Below are 15,263 nucleotides of genomic sequence, written 5' to 3'. Positions count from 1 at the left end.
CACATATATTTTAATCAATGCAATGACTTTATGCATTACTAAGGCGATTTCAGTATTTTTTTTTTTACTATAAAATTTACTGTGTACGTACATACTCATAGCCCATAGGTGATTAATTGTGTGTAGTGATTAATGGGAGGGTTTGACTTAGTCAGGTAGTGTATTGTTTAGTGATAAAAGATGTAGCTGCCACCACACTGTGGCCATATTAGAAGCAATAAATATTTATGGGAAGTTAAATGCAGGGCAATAATCTCACATTACATGTGAGCCTCTCCCTCACATGAGCTCTACCAATTAATACACGAATTATGAATTTATCAAACAGCCGCTCATCCGTTTTCAGCTGTCCTGTCCCCACCTACACTATTACTATATCCCCCATCATTACTCCTCACCATATTATCAATCTTTTCTTCTCCTTCTTTTTTAAATAATCAATATTTGTACTCTAATTAAATGGGTGGGTTGGGGTTTAAACCCACAAATCCAGACCTGAAATTGCTGAATTGATCAACATACATGCAAATGTTAGTGCATGTATATTGATTTTGTAACAAACAGTAAATGATGTGTACTTTGGTTTATAGTATAGATTGATAAAATATAAGATTAAATATCTGAAAATAAATAAGATAATCAAGTAGCATCATCAATCAATTTTATCACACATAACAAACGGTCATTGGCCTAATTTTGTCATCGTATGGATATGACTCTAATGGTGTTTGTTGGCAATTCTACTTATACTCAATAGCTAACACATATATGATCGAGATGTCAATGCCTTTGGCAGGACAAGTAATCCCTCCATTCCAAACTATTTGACACATTTTTTATTGGTACGACATTTCAAAAATTGATGTTTAAATTTAATAAAAAAGAGAATAAAATAAAAGAGAAAGATAGAGATAAAAGGTTTTCCACAAAAGAAAAATTATAGCAACTAAATTTGAGATAATCCAAAATGAAATATGTGGCAAGTAGCTTGAGATTGAGTGAGTACTTTATTTATCTCCAAAAAAAATCTCATTTTGATGTGTCCATCCATCAAAATTAATGTACTTCCTATTTTAGAAAAAATTTCACCCACGTACATTACACTACTATTGTTGTAGGTAGGGCTGTCAATTTTTGGCACGACACGATAACACGATACAAACCCGCACAAAATTAATGGGTAAGTGTCAAAGCTTACTGGGTTCGTGTCCTTATCATGTCGACACGATAACGACACGAAAACTCCGTGTCGTGTTCGTGTTACATGTTAAGAAATAATATTAATATATTAAAATATTATTATTATTTTATTTATTTTAAATATTTAAAATTTTAAAATTTAAATTTAAAATTTAATATTATAAATAATATTTATATATTATAATATTATTATTATAATGTCGTTATTGTGTCGTGTCATATATGTGTTGTTATCGTGTTGTGTTGACCCGAAGTGTTTCATGTCGTTAATGGGTTTGTATCGTGTTCGTGTCTGAGGGTAGTGGGTCGTGTTCGCGTTCGTGCTTAGAGTTTTTTTAACGGGTCATGTTCGTGTTTGTTGTTATCGTGTCGACACGATAACGACACAACACGCACGATTTTGTCACCTAGTCGTGGGTTTCACTAACATTTCTATGTGATTAAATTTTTCCTTCTCCTATTTTATTAATTTTAGTGTTTTAGAGGACATAGGGCGTATTGGCATTATCGGATCTCTCTCCAAGCTTATTATCTCTGATCTTTGGAACCTTATTAAGGAGATGGATATCTCAATGGGAGTAGACACTTTGGGTTCAAATACAGTAACCGATCCAACAAAGGTATTGACGGCTCTACTTCAAAATTGCCAATTTGTTGGGTGATTTTCGCATATTTTTATCTGGTTTTTCTTGATTTGGGCCAAAATTGCCGGGTAACTTCAGAAAATTTTGAAACTACAATCAGACCAATAGAAGGAGTACACTGATGATTAAATGTAAAAGGCATATTTATATGGTTTTTGGCTGAGCCGAATGGAGTATATAATTCCGTATGGGTTGGGTTAAGCCCGTTTGGATCTACTCAGACCCAATCCATATCTGTCCGTTATTAACATTGCGACTTCTATATAAACAAGTGGTAAGATTGGTTAAAAAGTTAAATTATAGTACTAGTAATATTTTATAGTTACACTTACAGCCTTACAGGACAAAATACAAATACACCGGAATTGGAAAATTTACTCCCAACTACAAGAGAGGGTGGCCGTGGCATCACTTGATTAATTAAATAAATACATAAGTTAACTCTACAACTAAAACAGACTAACCACCAAAGCATAAACAACACATGCACATGGTTAGTGATTAGTGAATGAACAAAAAAACCCAGAATGCAGAAACAAAAGCACCGGCCCGCTGTTTGTAACGACAAAGGTGAGGCAACCTCGTCAAAACCTCAAAACTGCTGCCTCACCGCAACACCGATGAACTTGTTCCATTCTTTCAGATGAGTTGCATATTCCACTGCAGCTCCAATCAAATGATGCAGCACAAGGGTTTCCATCCTGAGTCTTCATCTCACAATCTGCTTCATAAACATATACATATGTGGATGTTGTTGAAAATCAGAGGTCAGTCAATAATGTGAGCATAGCAACAGTCATACTCATACCAGGGGGTGTCCCACAGCACAGGCTCCGATCATCAATGTGCTCGACATCCAAACCAATAAGCCAAGACCCAAGAGACACATCTTCATTTGCATATCTGTGAAGTAAGCATCTGCAAGACATACATGTTCTTCACCAAAATGAGGTTCTTCAATGTGCTTATTCAGTTCTACTATAAGATAATCAGTTGTACCGGTTAATAGATATGTAGGTAGCCAGATCTTTGGAGATCGCATAAATTTGCCCTGTTGCGTGTCTAAAATATTTGTTTCCTTCTTCGCCAAATTTCCAGTGTTCTGGTTCGTGGTATTTTACTCCTCTGTAAATATTCGGTGGGATTAGTAAAAATGCTTCAAGATATAGAATCTATTGGATTGAATTAAGTTTCTACCAGTATTGGAATAACAAAAATTTAGTCAAAATCTTCAGCACACTTACTTCTGTGCAAGAACAGGACCAGACTTCATGCAACCAATGTATGTACGAGCTTTTGATTGATGGCGAGACAACAATGAACTTAAAACGCCTGAAAATATAAATAAACGAAGGTAATAAACATCAAATGTCCATATTTGTTCTAATATCTCAGACAGGAGCATGATACACTGACCAAGATTCACATGGACATCATCATCGACTTTAACGTAGAAGTCAGCATTCCACATGGCCACAGCTGTCGAAAAGTAATTTTGTGTTTTTGAGGACAGTTCGTGGTACCCTTCTTCATGATTCTGCGACAAGATGAACACAGATCAAACTGTAACCGTGTAAAGCAGGTAGCACAAGGAGCCAGTAGTTCGAAAATTTTCTTGGCTTCTTTTCCCAATTTAGTGTTCCCTTCGTCTCATTAAAGAGTTGATGGAATTTATTGGACCAAACATATGAAAGGGAATTCTTGACATTACTATAACATTCGCAGAAGGCTTAGAATACCAGTCTCAAGAAGTCCTTGTGCTGTGCTTCTTCGGCATCAATAGCCCTATCCAAAACACTACCACCGGGCATTGCACTGACCAACATGAAATTTACACATTAGCGACGCAACAAAAACTATGTATAGTGAGCTAGAAAAAAGATAGTGTAGAAATCCTAGTTCAAGGACATTTTACCTGTGCCCTATCACAAATCTTATGACTATGCCTTTCTCTTTATCAAGTTTCTTCAGACCATCACCTGGAAAAACACATTAGTAATTGAATCAAAAGAGTGTCTGCATTTACAGTTTAGAGAGCGTAGAACCTTGAGGCATCCATGTTTGCCTTATTGAATCCCTTCGCTTTCTGCTGCTGAATGCAGTAATAATTCCCATAACAAAGATTTTCTTCGAGCTGTCATTTGATGATTTGGCTTCTGGTGCTGCACCTCTTTTGTCAGCCTTAGCCGCCTTTGCAGCTCTTGCTGTGGCAAGTTTAATTTCTAGTGAAGATATGGTTTTGTTTAATGTCCTGAAGGCATAGAGCGACAAAGACAGCATAAGACGATAACTCAAGTGCCAAATATTATGAAACACTGCTCTTTTAGTTTATCTTTAAGACTTACACGAGCATATCGTGAGTTTTTGAAACATGAGAAAGCATATCCCCAGCCATAGATGCATCCAACTACAGACAATGAGAGAGTTTTAACTTGCTCAATTGTCAATTTAACAGAACAAACATAAAACTAGTTAGCAAGCTGTAGGTATCATTATAACTTGCCTTTTTCCAATCCATAGTAGCAAGATGAGTACCAAATTTCCCAGCACTTTTGTCCAGATCAACTAAATCAGGTACAATCCACAACCTAAAACAAATGAAAAGGCCTTGTTTAGCTTGTTCAACTTATAAAAATAAACATACTACTCCACAATGCAAAGCCAATGGACTTTACAGTAGGACCCTTTCATCTGAGAAGCAGAGTTATTCAATGTACCCCACCAGAATAAATGAAAAGAAAACAGACATTATCAATTGGGGAATCATGCAATAACCTCAAAATCCACCAATTAGGTCTCATCCTTCCAGCTTATTGCAATGCCTCAAAAAAATATTTCTTCCTCAATTTGCTATCTTAATTGATGATTCCTCCAAACTCCATCAGAAACTAGCTAGCATACATTCTTTACATTGGAATTTGAGCTAAAATTTTCAAATCAAGAACTTGGCCACAATTTTACAAAGAGGATGGGATCAAGGTTAGTTCCACGAACCAAGTAAAGCACAAAAATGGAGATTAAAATTTCAAGTTAAAAATGGAAAAATTTGGCAAAAAGAGAAGCACCTGTTGACGACTGCAACTCCCAAGCAAAAGCTGGCGAGGCACAACAAACAAGCCCATCTTCCACCAATGCCAGCCTTGTGCGGAGGCGGCGCCCTGCTTCCCACCACCATCAACCCCATTACCCCAAAAAAGGTCAGTAAAGGGGAAAAAAATGGGAGACCTAAAACCCTCAAGAGAAGCTCGAAATCGACTTTGAAATGACGATATATGTGCAATTATAGAAACTCCTCTCGAGCAAAAAGAGAACAAAAAGAGTATAGAAGAAAAGGACACTTGTTGGTAAAGAAATGGCATCACCAACCATCCATCAATTGGTTACATTTGAGGAAATGAGTACTAAACAAAAAATATATATTGCTTTAGCTAAAAGTTCTTCTCTTTGCCTTTTCACCAACCAAATTTCAAAATTCCTCATCACTCTTTGGAGATGGAGGACCTCCAAACTCAGTCTCTCTCCCTACCCGACTTCACGAATTTGATGGCACCAAACCCACTCTCCTCTTCTTCCCACAGCTCCATCACCGATTGGCATGTTTTCTCCGATGATCGTCAAGAATCCGAATTCACGAAGCCCACCTCCAATTTCTCCAACTCAATCACCAAAATCAAAATCAAAGCGGCGCTGGAGCTCTTCGACTTCATCTGCTTCCCCTCCCTCGTTCAGTTCTGGTCGCCCACCATTTCCCAAGACCAGCAAGAGCTTCTCCATTCATCCGACTTGCCTTTCGCCCTTAGAGGTCTGCGGAAGGGGATTTGTTTATTCCGTAAGCGTTGCTCCGATCACAGATACAATGTCCGTGGAGATCGCTGCGGCCCTCCGGGTAGGGTTTTCCGCCGGAGGTTTCCGGAATTTTGCCCCGATTTGAGATGTTACTCTGAGGAGGAGTTCGAGCTGAAGGATTTGGCCATGGCTGCCGGAATCCGTGGGTATTTGTGTTTGCCGGTGTTTGAGCCTGATTGGAATTTCTGTATCGGAGTTGTTGAGATTTTGACGATAATGGATGGAAGCTTTTACTTCGCCAATGTGATCGATAAAGTCTCAGCTTCACTCAAGGTCTTATTTTGCTGCTCTGTTTTGGTTATTTGATTCGTTTCTGTGTTTTGGCTGTTCAATTTAACAAATTCAAGTGTTTTTTCTCCTTCTGCAATTATGGAAACTCCTGTGAAATATAGGGGTTTAGCTTAAATTGCATAAGGATTGAGATCAAGCTTGAATTGGAAAGTGATGAGGTTCAATTTTGATCTCCAAATTTGCAAGGAAAGCTGCATTTATTTTCTTCTGATATAATGTTTGTGTAGGCTTCTTTGAAGAATGAGTTCACTTTTGCTTGAATTGCTTCCCTTTATATGTGAATCTCTTGTCAAGTTTATTAGATGAATTCGGTGGAAAGAGTAAATTTATTGCATATTTGTTGAGCGTCGAGAAGAGATGGTGATTCATTGCTTTCTGTATGTTGATTTTGTTTCCATTTCTTTTTTGCAGGAGGTTGGATTGAGGTGCTCTGATGCATTCTGGCCATTTGACACAAATCAACTAACATACAATCAACTTGAAAATGTTAAGACCATTCTCTGTTTGCTTTGCTGCATTTTCATCTTCATGCTCTAATTTTAATTCTCGTGCCAAATCTTAGCTCCGAAAACTTTTAATAGCAGGGTCCCGGACAATATAAACTTGCTGTCGATGAGATACAGAATGTCTTGGACGTGCTATGTAAAGCATACAAATTACCTTTTGCTCAGACTTGGGTTGCCATCAGGGGTGGAGCCAATGAAGAAAGCTTCATTTCCACGGCCAAAATGGAATCGGTCACTAGGTTTTCTTCGTTTCAAAGAGACTGCAACTGGTTCCATTTGAGAAAGGGTCAGGGCATTGTGTGGAAGGCATTGTCATCTGGTGCTTGCTTCTGCAGAGATGTAACCAAGTTAAGCCTAGTTGATTATGCTTTAGCACTCAGTGCACGAAAGGTTGGTTTTACGGGTGGGTTCGCTATTTGCTTGCAAAGCACCTACCCTAGAAATCTTCAATATATAATAGAGTTGTTCCTGCCTCCAAACCAGACAATTTATCAGCAACCCCGGATTTTTCTGACTTCACTTTTAGACACAATGAAGCAGGAATTTAAAACCTTCAAGCTTAGAACAGGACAGGATGTACATGTTGAAGTTCTTCAGACTTCTGAGGATGATCCCCTCGATTCGTTTGTAATGAGTAAAACTATGCATGCAAGTGAAAGCTTAGAGAACCAAGCAAATAAAGCTCAACGAACCCCAGCCGTGCCATTGCCTATTGATAATAGAGCTAACAGTTGTAGACCAGAAACTGTTAGAATAGGGGAAAACACTGCTAGTTCATCTCTTGTTTCCAAATGCTGCCATAACGAAAAGGCGGTACCATCACATGATACTACCCCAAATAACACTAGGGATGAACTAAATCCACAACTGATTTTTCGGGCCCGCATTGGTTCTATGAGGAAATTAAGCTTGGGAGAGGTAGTAAGCACAAAGGCTCCTCAAAACCTATCTGAGAATAGAGTAATAAAGTTTCAAGATAACCTTAATTGTAAGTTCACTTTTATTTTGAATGTTTTCCATAATTATTCTGTGGACTGCCTGCTGTCTGATTCTAACGTAACAGTGTCATATCTGTAGCTAAGAGATCCATCTCAAATAACATGAAAGCTGCATCTGGCATAAATGGCAGGAAGAGAAGTAGAGTTGGCTGTTCTGCAGAGAAACATATTGTAGAAACTATCCAGCAGTGTCGTGTGAGTCCTCCCGATGAGGGTCACTCTTCTCATTCTTCTCTTTCACCATATATGGAAAACCTAGGATGCATCATGACAGTGAAGGCAGACTTTGAAGGTGATACTATAATGTTCAAAGTTCCCGCAGACTCTGGAATAACGAAACTGAAAGATGAAGTTGTGGAAATGTTAAAATTAGATGCTGCAACTTTTGAACTCAAGTATCAACGTGAAGACAAAATTTGGGTCGTACTTGATACCGATGCAAAATTGTTGGAGTGTGTGAGTGGTTTCACATCATCGGGTCTAAATAAGATCAGGCTTTCCATCATGTCTATCAAAATGACAGTGAAGGCATCGTATAAAGATGATCTGATAAAGTTTGAGCTCCCTCTTTCAGCCGGAATATTAGAACTGAAGAATGAAATGATAAATATGTTAAAATTGAATGATGGCAGTTTCGATATCAAGTACACTGATGAGAACAACAGTCCTATTTCTCTGGATAGTGATAAAGCCTTGCAGAATTGTATCAATACAGCAAAGGCACTAAAGAAAACTACAATAAGGCTCTCCATTCAGCCCATTGTACCTCAAACATCAACCAGCAACGAATGCATAGCGATTGTGAAAGCTACTTATGGAGGTGATATTATAAAGTTTAAGTTCACTGCTTCATCAGGAATAATGAAGTTGAAGGATGAAATGAGTAAGATGTTAACAATAGAAACTGCAAGTTTTGTTGTCAAGTATCCCGATGAATGTGGCAACGAAGTTGCAGTGGATGGAGATGCAGCTCTGACCAACTACATGACTAGGATGGCATCTTTCGGCACTGTCAGAATCTCTCTTCAACGGATAGACCAACCGGCTTAACCTCAAAGAAGCTGCGGTTAGTAACTAGTTCATACTCTATACCTGCATCTAATACATAGTCACATCTTACAAGTTTTTTTAGTCAGTAATTTTATTGGACAAATTTCAGATGTTTTACTCAGTAATTTACACAACTATAAATTTTGTTCACAATTCTGATTTGATTCTTAAAAGTAGCTATGAAATGCAGGTGGTTCGCTTTACACTGATTAATATTATTAATTGAAGTTGTTAACGTTTATGGACAGGTGCAGAAACCCCTACTTACACTTGATGGAGTACGCCACATATTTCATTTTTTGAAGAGGCATATTTATTACGTAGTTATGTTACAATAATCTCTCTTCATGTATGTTGTGTAAATGAATAATAAAAATGATACTGGTTAAAAAAATTTCCCTTTTCATTTCAATCTTTCACATGATTTTAATTTTTTATGAAGGTACAAATTAGACTTTCATTTTTTCCTGCTTTGGATATTTTTTTCACCAAATTACCAGGAAGTCGAATATTTCCTGATTTAATTTATTTCACAAAAATCTGTCAAATAAATTAAATATTTTTGTTTCTGTAATTAATAAATACAAACAAATGAATAATAGTACAATGCAAACACATTCAGACCCAAATAATACAAAGTTTCATGAGGAAAATTAATTCCTCATTACCGATTTCTTAATTATTTATTAATTACATGAAAATATTTTAATTAATCAATAACCCGGCCATAGATTAAGCACGTTACATGGCAGCATAATGCCTACTATATTGCAAAAATAGTTTTTGATTTGGATTTCTAATTTTATTCTTAAAAATAAAGAAATGTAGATGTTTGCACACGTGTATATATCCTAGTTGTCCTGATGAAGACCGAGTCAAAACCTAAAAATAACATTGTTGGATCGAAAAAGGGGAGTGGTTATAATAACTACTAGTGCTCCCCTCTCTCCACGTACGTCTCCCATTTGCCTATGTAAACATTTCAAATCTGCCTTCCCATTCTCATGCTATCAATCTCATCACCATCTTCTATCTTCATCAAGGTACCTACAACCTTTCTTTTTCAATTTTCGTTTTGGATTAATATTGTGTTCTATCTCCTCAGTTATTGTTCATTCAATCCAAGGTTAATTAGATTTACAAATGTATTTTTATAATGGAGTACTATATTAGTACTATAACATTTGATGGCTTTTTAACTGTTTGAACAAGTTTGAGAATAAACAAGCTTCCACAATTATGGTAGCCTAATAATTTTAGATATATCAATATTATTTATATATGTACATTCATGTATTTGGAAATGAATGAAACAAAATGGATTTTGTATATCCAGAAAAAGAAAAATGGCTGAAAAGAGTGCAGCAAAACCATCACTGGCCAGTACTCCTAAATTGAACGAACGAATCCTCTCGTCTTTGTCAAGGAGATCTGTTGCTGCTCATCCATGGCATGATCTTGAGATTGGTAACTCATTAAATTCCAAATCAAATTCTACAATTGTTTTTATTTTTAGAAAATATCTGATATCTCATGCATAATAATTCTTGCAGGATCTGGAGCACCTGAACTTGTTAACGTCGTACGTTGTTTTACACTTTTACAGAGTTTCAATGATTTATTATGCTGTCTTTGGAGATTATTTGATGAAAGGGTGTTGTAGGTGATTGAGATCCCTAAAGGGAGCAAAGTGAAATATGAACTTGACAAGAAAACTGGTTTGATCAAGGTATATCATTAGTAGTATCAATTTTTGTCATGTGTTAATGAAACAGTATGATCAAGTGAATATTATTCATCAGGTTGATCGTATACTATACTCGTCTGTTGTGTATCCTCACAACTACGGCTTCATTCCTCGCACGCTATGCGAGGACAACGACCCAATGGACGTTCTAGTGATCATGCAGGTAAGGTAGTTAGGGTTAAGAGTTTGAAAAAAATCATGCTGTAATTACTATATTTATGATCTTGACAGGAAACTGTGGTGCCCGGCTGTTTTCTTCGAGCTAGGGCCATTGGGTTGATGCCTATGATTGATCAGGTTAGTCTAAACAAATTAATTAGCTGATTACTTGAGGTTGAGTAATATGCTAATAGTTTGATCAATTAGGGAGAGAAAGATGATAAGATCATTGCTGTGTGTGCTGATGATCCCGAGTATCGCCACTTGACTGATATCAGCCAACTCCCGCCTCATCGTCTCATGGAAATCCGACGCTTCTTTGAAGATTGTATCCTTTTGATGATTCATGCATACCCTTTTATTAATCACCTAATTTGTCCCCTCCTTAACAAGTATTAACACAGACAAGAAGAATGAAAACAAAGAGGTTGCAGTTGATGCCTTTTTGCCCTCTGCAACTGCTAAGGATGCCATCAAATACTCCATGTAACTTCCATATTTTGTTAATTTTAAGAAATATTTACATTATAGTACATATCTAGTGTGGTGACATTTGAAGATATATAATTCTTGTTTGTTGATTGCAGGGACCTTTATGCTGAGTACATCCTGGAGTCATTGAGGAAATGAGAAATCATTTACAGTTCCTCAATATTAGTGATGGTGGAAGAAGAAACCTTCACTAAATTATAAGTACCTTTTTTTCCTTTCTTGAAATTTCCCTGTTGTTTCAATAAATTTTTTGTTTGGAAATTCATTCCAAGTTTAAGCAATACTATGTAATATGCTCATTATCAATACAGAATAAATGTTCTTTAATGATAGAAAGCTCTGTTATCAACACTACAATAAAGTCAAGTTGTGTGGGCAAAAAGTTCAATAAATCGAGCTACGGTATAGTTTAAAGAATTTACAAAAGCTGAAAGAGTGAATCTGAAGTAATACATTCTAGCTATTGATAAATGGATACTTGGACTCAACATAATTTTCTGCGTCCCATAAAAATGATCCAAATGCAACTGCCTCCAACACCAGCATTGTAAGTCCAGAAAATGTTAGAGAAACGACTTCATCATTAGATGCATCTAAGGCGCCATCTTCCGCGACTCTAATTTCAGGCCTACCAAACAAGGCCTGCGTCTGCTTCTCGATCAAAGATACTGCTTCTTTAGATCTTATGGTTGCATATCGCTGAAGCGTCTCTGCATCCAAATACATAACATATGATCTTAATTTATACGGTTTCTCTTCGTTTCTAGAGTCCACTATACCTCCCCCATCTTCGTCAGGATATATCCGTATCAAAGAATCAGAATCCCATAGTTGCTTTTCTGATATCGGCTCTGGATATGTTATTATCTCTTCATCACCAAAACCTTCAGGAAGCGTGTTCATAGATCTTTCGAGTTGATACCTTTCATCAACTCTTCTAAGGAAATACCCATACATGATTGAAGCAGCATAAAGCTTACCAAGCTTTATTTTACTAATCTGCACGATGGTATCCAAGGGCCCAACAGATCGCTCCCCGAGGACCAGAGAGAGATGGCCTAAAATCATCTCATAAGCCTCGGGAGAGTGCACAGATTCCAGCTTCAGCTCTTGGTTTGGCCAAAAGTCAACCCTTTCAGCAGGATCAGATGTTGTCGATATTTTAGGAATCATTGTTATATTATTTTCCACAAATCTTTGCACAATCAAGCAATATATAATCTCCTCCACTGTCTTTCTCCTCTCTTTCTCTTTCACTTCAGCAATTCTTCTGAATTATGACAAATATTGGTCAGAACCAACAAACAAGCATCGATCAACTAATCAGTTCCATGCAGTGGAATCTGGAGAGTAACTTTGAAACAACTAATAAATGAATAAGACTCTTGAAAGGAGATCAAATTAGGATGATAGTGTTAGCAAACAGCTGATATATCACATGAGTATGCAATATCCTTAAGAACAAGCACCCATAAGTGCACTTGTTCCTGCATTTCCATTGTATTAGAGGCTAACTTTAATGTATGACATATGGGCTTTAAAATCTACTTGAGCTAATTGCATTTTCGGGGAGCGCAACTCTTGACATTTTATAAATTGTTCATCCAGCTACGGTCATATTTATAAAACATCTAATTCACCAATGGGTCTAGGAAAACAAGTTGAACCGGTACATATATGTACCAATATTCAAATTCTAAGTAACTTTCATGACATTAGCATTTAGGTTTTCCACTATGGCAGGAATACATCAAGATTGTACCTATGGTGTGGAATTTTAACATTTTTACTTAAAACCTAAAAAGTATCTTCCATGAAAGACAACATTACTTATCATGGCCACTTGGTAGTGCAATAACTTCACTTTATAGTGCAGCCACCAGATTCACCATACAAGCACTAAAGAAGTAATTCAGGAATAGAGAATCTGTGTCAAAAAATAGAGAATTTCTATAATCAGAAATTCCCATCTTCTAAATTCTGGTGGAACTAAATGGTAGGAGTATATGTTTTCAATGTTTTAAGTAAGAGAATTATTTCAGTTGCTAATTCTTCCCATTAGCAGTAGTAAGACAGCAACCCTTCGTTAATATAGAACACTGCATGTAACACATCTGTGAAAGATAAAACTAGAGCAGAACAGCTATTTTATAAGTTTCTCGAAAGTGATAGCAAAGCCTAGTTTCGGAAAAGAGAGGCCTTATACCCAGCCAAAACATTATATGAAACCTCAGACATAATTTAATGCCTGGGTAGAATTCCATACTGATTGTGATTAACTGAAAAACTGAATTCACATAATGGAATATATTAAAAAGATGACTTACTTATAGAGGAACAGCTTAGTGACAATTAAACTAGAGCAGAACAGCTATTTTATAAATTTCTCTAAAGAAATAGCAAAGCTTAGTTTTGGAAAAGAGAAGCTGTATGCCCTGTAGAGTGTAGCCAGAACCTTATATGAAACCTCAGACATAATTTAATGCCTGGGTAGAATTCCATACTGATAGTGATAAGTGCTTTACTGAAAAACTGAATACACATAATGGAATATATAAAATGATGACTTACTTATAGAGGAAGAGATCTGTAGATGATGGTGCAGCTTCCTCCTTCTGGTCATCTCTCTCTTTCTGAAGACTTTCAAGCTGCTGTTCAGCAGTAGCTACAAGAAGATGAGGATGGGTTTGCAGGATTTGAGCCAAAAGCTGGCCAATTGGAGACTCAAGCTGAAGAGGTGCCATTGGAGTCAAATCACCACTGGAGTTACCAGAGGCTCTCGTCATAAAGCTTCTAGTTCTCAACTTCGATGGCCCAACCTCTAGCTTTTGATTTGAAAACGTGCTTTTCTAAACCATGAATATCAGTCAGAAAAAATAAATCCTTCAAAATTTCACAGATGAACAGCATGCATACATATAACAATACTCTTGCAGACCTGAAGCTATACAACTGCATATTTAAACATCTAATCAGAAGTGCCATAATAATCAACAAAAATCTAATCTAGTAGTATTATGTTAGTCTTGACAGTGTAAGACAATTTTTAATGCGACCAACTGAAGTACAGGTTTGATATCATAGTCTTTCATTTGTTAAAGATACATAAGATTAGAATCATCAGTACTGCATAGAAGACTTTGAGAAGTTGGTCTTAAATGAACATAGGCTATGATTGTGTAATTGCAGAATCTCTTCCACATCTACTATTGCAGTTGTCCTGCTATGTATCATTGTCCACCTTACATTTCTCAAACCTTTTAACTGCAATGGTGAATGTTTGAAAAAAGTTTGATACGCAATGTCAATTTGTTTTCTCCCTATCCCCTCAAATCTAACTGAAAGAGAAATTAAAGCAAATCTTGCTATAATAGAAACAAAACAACCAGATTGATAGAGCTTAGAACTAGAAAAGTCACGAAAAAAGTCAGCATCAAACCAATTGAAATCAAATTGCCGTAATCTCAATCCAACAAGTTCCTCCCCAAACCGCGCAGTAATGTAACAATTAGCCCTAAGCTTATTGGGGGAATTAATAAAGCCAAGCTTCAGGCAGCTATTCACAAACCAAAAACGAAAAATAAAAACTTCATAATCATCTAAACAATCAGAAAACATACGCAGCCACTCAAATGGAACAAAATGCTTAGAGAGCTTACTCTGGTGAATCCAGGAGATAGAAAACATTTGGTGTCGAAAAAATGGCCGCAGTGCTTCACCTCCGGCTGCCGGCAACCTCCTCCAGCCGAGTGAAGAACCAACGGGACATCGGCACAAATCTGCATCATCAATCTCATCTGCAAATTCTCCTCCTTCCAAGTAAAAGTGAGGGAGATGAGAATTCAATTTCCAATGGATTTGAACTCTTTGCTTGACTTGTACTACTACTATCCTTTTTATTTTTCGTATTTCTAAGTAAATCAATTTTTAAGGCTGAAACTGAAGCATACAATAGAGTCATTTTTCTTTATAAAAAACCTTGAAATTAATATTTTATTACTGTTGGCCAACAAAGTTGAAATTGATCATCATGTACAAGAATGTTCTTACTTTGAATTATTATTAAAACTTGATAAGTATCACGAACGAGCAATTACTTTGATAAACATATATATTAGTAATATTATATTGATAAATTTGTCATAAATAATTAAAAATTTTAATAAATTACAAATTTATAGTCCTATACTCCTATTAAAGCGTGATTAGTCATTATTGAATCATTGAAGACTTTATCATCTGTATGAAATTATGAATCCTACTTAATGGCAGAATTTGACCCTTCGGCCATATTTGCTCTGCGGAAAGTAAAGTTGGCAAAGATAATAAT

General features: G+C 36.4%; 4 protein-coding genes across 8 annotated transcripts; 2 read left to right on the top strand and 2 right to left on the bottom strand.

Annotated features, from left to right (window-relative positions):
* Positions 1 to 2,124: 2,124 nt before the first annotated feature.
* On the bottom strand, positions 2,125 to 5,192 carry LOC125193101 (beta-1,6-galactosyltransferase GALT31A-like). Of its 3 annotated transcripts, XM_048090839.2 has the most exons (12): positions 4,910 to 5,037; positions 4,620 to 4,788; positions 4,348 to 4,432; positions 4,190 to 4,251; positions 3,890 to 4,095; positions 3,760 to 3,823; positions 3,584 to 3,659; positions 3,261 to 3,381; positions 3,089 to 3,176; positions 2,844 to 2,969; positions 2,653 to 2,762; positions 2,125 to 2,568 (listed from the first exon to the last, which is right to left on the bottom strand). In XM_048090839.2, exons 2-12 carry the CDS (start codon positions 4,643 to 4,645, stop codon positions 2,429 to 2,431), a joined length of 1,104 nt encoding a protein of 367 aa, XP_047946796.2. In that variant the 5' UTR covers positions 4,646 to 4,788; positions 4,910 to 5,037; the 3' UTR covers positions 2,125 to 2,428. The 3 variants fall into 3 exon arrangements, with proteins under 3 accessions (XP_047946796.2, XP_047946794.2, XP_047946795.2); XM_048090837.2 differs by lacking the exon at positions 4,620 to 4,788 and having other exon boundaries at positions 4,910 to 5,192; XM_048090838.2 differs by lacking the exon at positions 4,620 to 4,788 and having other exon boundaries at positions 2,125 to 2,565; positions 4,910 to 5,192.
* Positions 5,193 to 5,212: 20 nt separating this feature from the next.
* Positions 5,213 to 8,947, top strand: LOC125193099 (protein NLP6-like). Of its 3 annotated transcripts, none has more exons than XM_048090835.2 (5): positions 5,213 to 5,963; positions 6,393 to 6,467; positions 6,566 to 7,475; positions 7,565 to 8,551; positions 8,784 to 8,947. In XM_048090835.2, the coding sequence occupies exons 1-4, from the start codon at positions 5,337 to 5,339 to the stop codon at positions 8,533 to 8,535; spliced, it is 2,583 nt and encodes an 860-aa protein (XP_047946792.2). In that variant the 5' UTR covers positions 5,213 to 5,336; the 3' UTR covers positions 8,536 to 8,551; positions 8,784 to 8,947. The 3 variants fall into 3 exon arrangements, with proteins under 3 accessions (XP_047946792.2, XP_047946791.2, XP_047946790.2); XM_048090834.2 differs by having other exon boundaries at positions 6,563 to 7,475; positions 8,790 to 8,947; XM_048090833.2 differs by having other exon boundaries at positions 6,563 to 7,475.
* Positions 8,948 to 9,555: 608 nt separating this feature from the next.
* Positions 9,556 to 11,260, top strand: LOC125193102 (soluble inorganic pyrophosphatase-like). Its single transcript, XM_048090840.2, has 9 exons — positions 9,556 to 9,578; positions 9,872 to 10,002; positions 10,089 to 10,117; positions 10,199 to 10,264; positions 10,338 to 10,445; positions 10,514 to 10,579; positions 10,649 to 10,769; positions 10,846 to 10,927; positions 11,029 to 11,260. The coding sequence occupies exons 2-9, from the start codon at positions 9,882 to 9,884 to the stop codon at positions 11,069 to 11,071; spliced, it is 636 nt and encodes a 211-aa protein (XP_047946797.1). The 5' UTR covers positions 9,556 to 9,578; positions 9,872 to 9,881; the 3' UTR covers positions 11,072 to 11,260.
* A 40-nt stretch (positions 11,261 to 11,300) lies between these two features.
* On the bottom strand, positions 11,301 to 14,849 carry LOC125193100 (beta-casein (DUF760)). Its single transcript, XM_048090836.2, has 3 exons — positions 14,593 to 14,849; positions 13,505 to 13,782; positions 11,301 to 12,203 (listed from the first exon to the last, which is right to left on the bottom strand). Exons 1-3 carry the CDS (start codon positions 14,728 to 14,730, stop codon positions 11,390 to 11,392), a joined length of 1,230 nt encoding a protein of 409 aa, XP_047946793.1. The 5' UTR covers positions 14,731 to 14,849; the 3' UTR covers positions 11,301 to 11,389.
* Between the last annotated feature and the right edge of the window lie 414 nt (positions 14,850 to 15,263).

This window comes from Salvia hispanica, chromosome 4 (genome assembly GCF_029641045.1).
Source record: "Salvia hispanica isolate PSC_SH4W2 chromosome 4, Shi_PSC_v1, whole genome shotgun sequence".
NCBI lineage: Eukaryota > Viridiplantae > Streptophyta > Magnoliopsida > Lamiales > Lamiaceae > Salvia > Salvia hispanica.
This window is presented reverse-complemented; position numbering and strand designations above follow the sequence as displayed.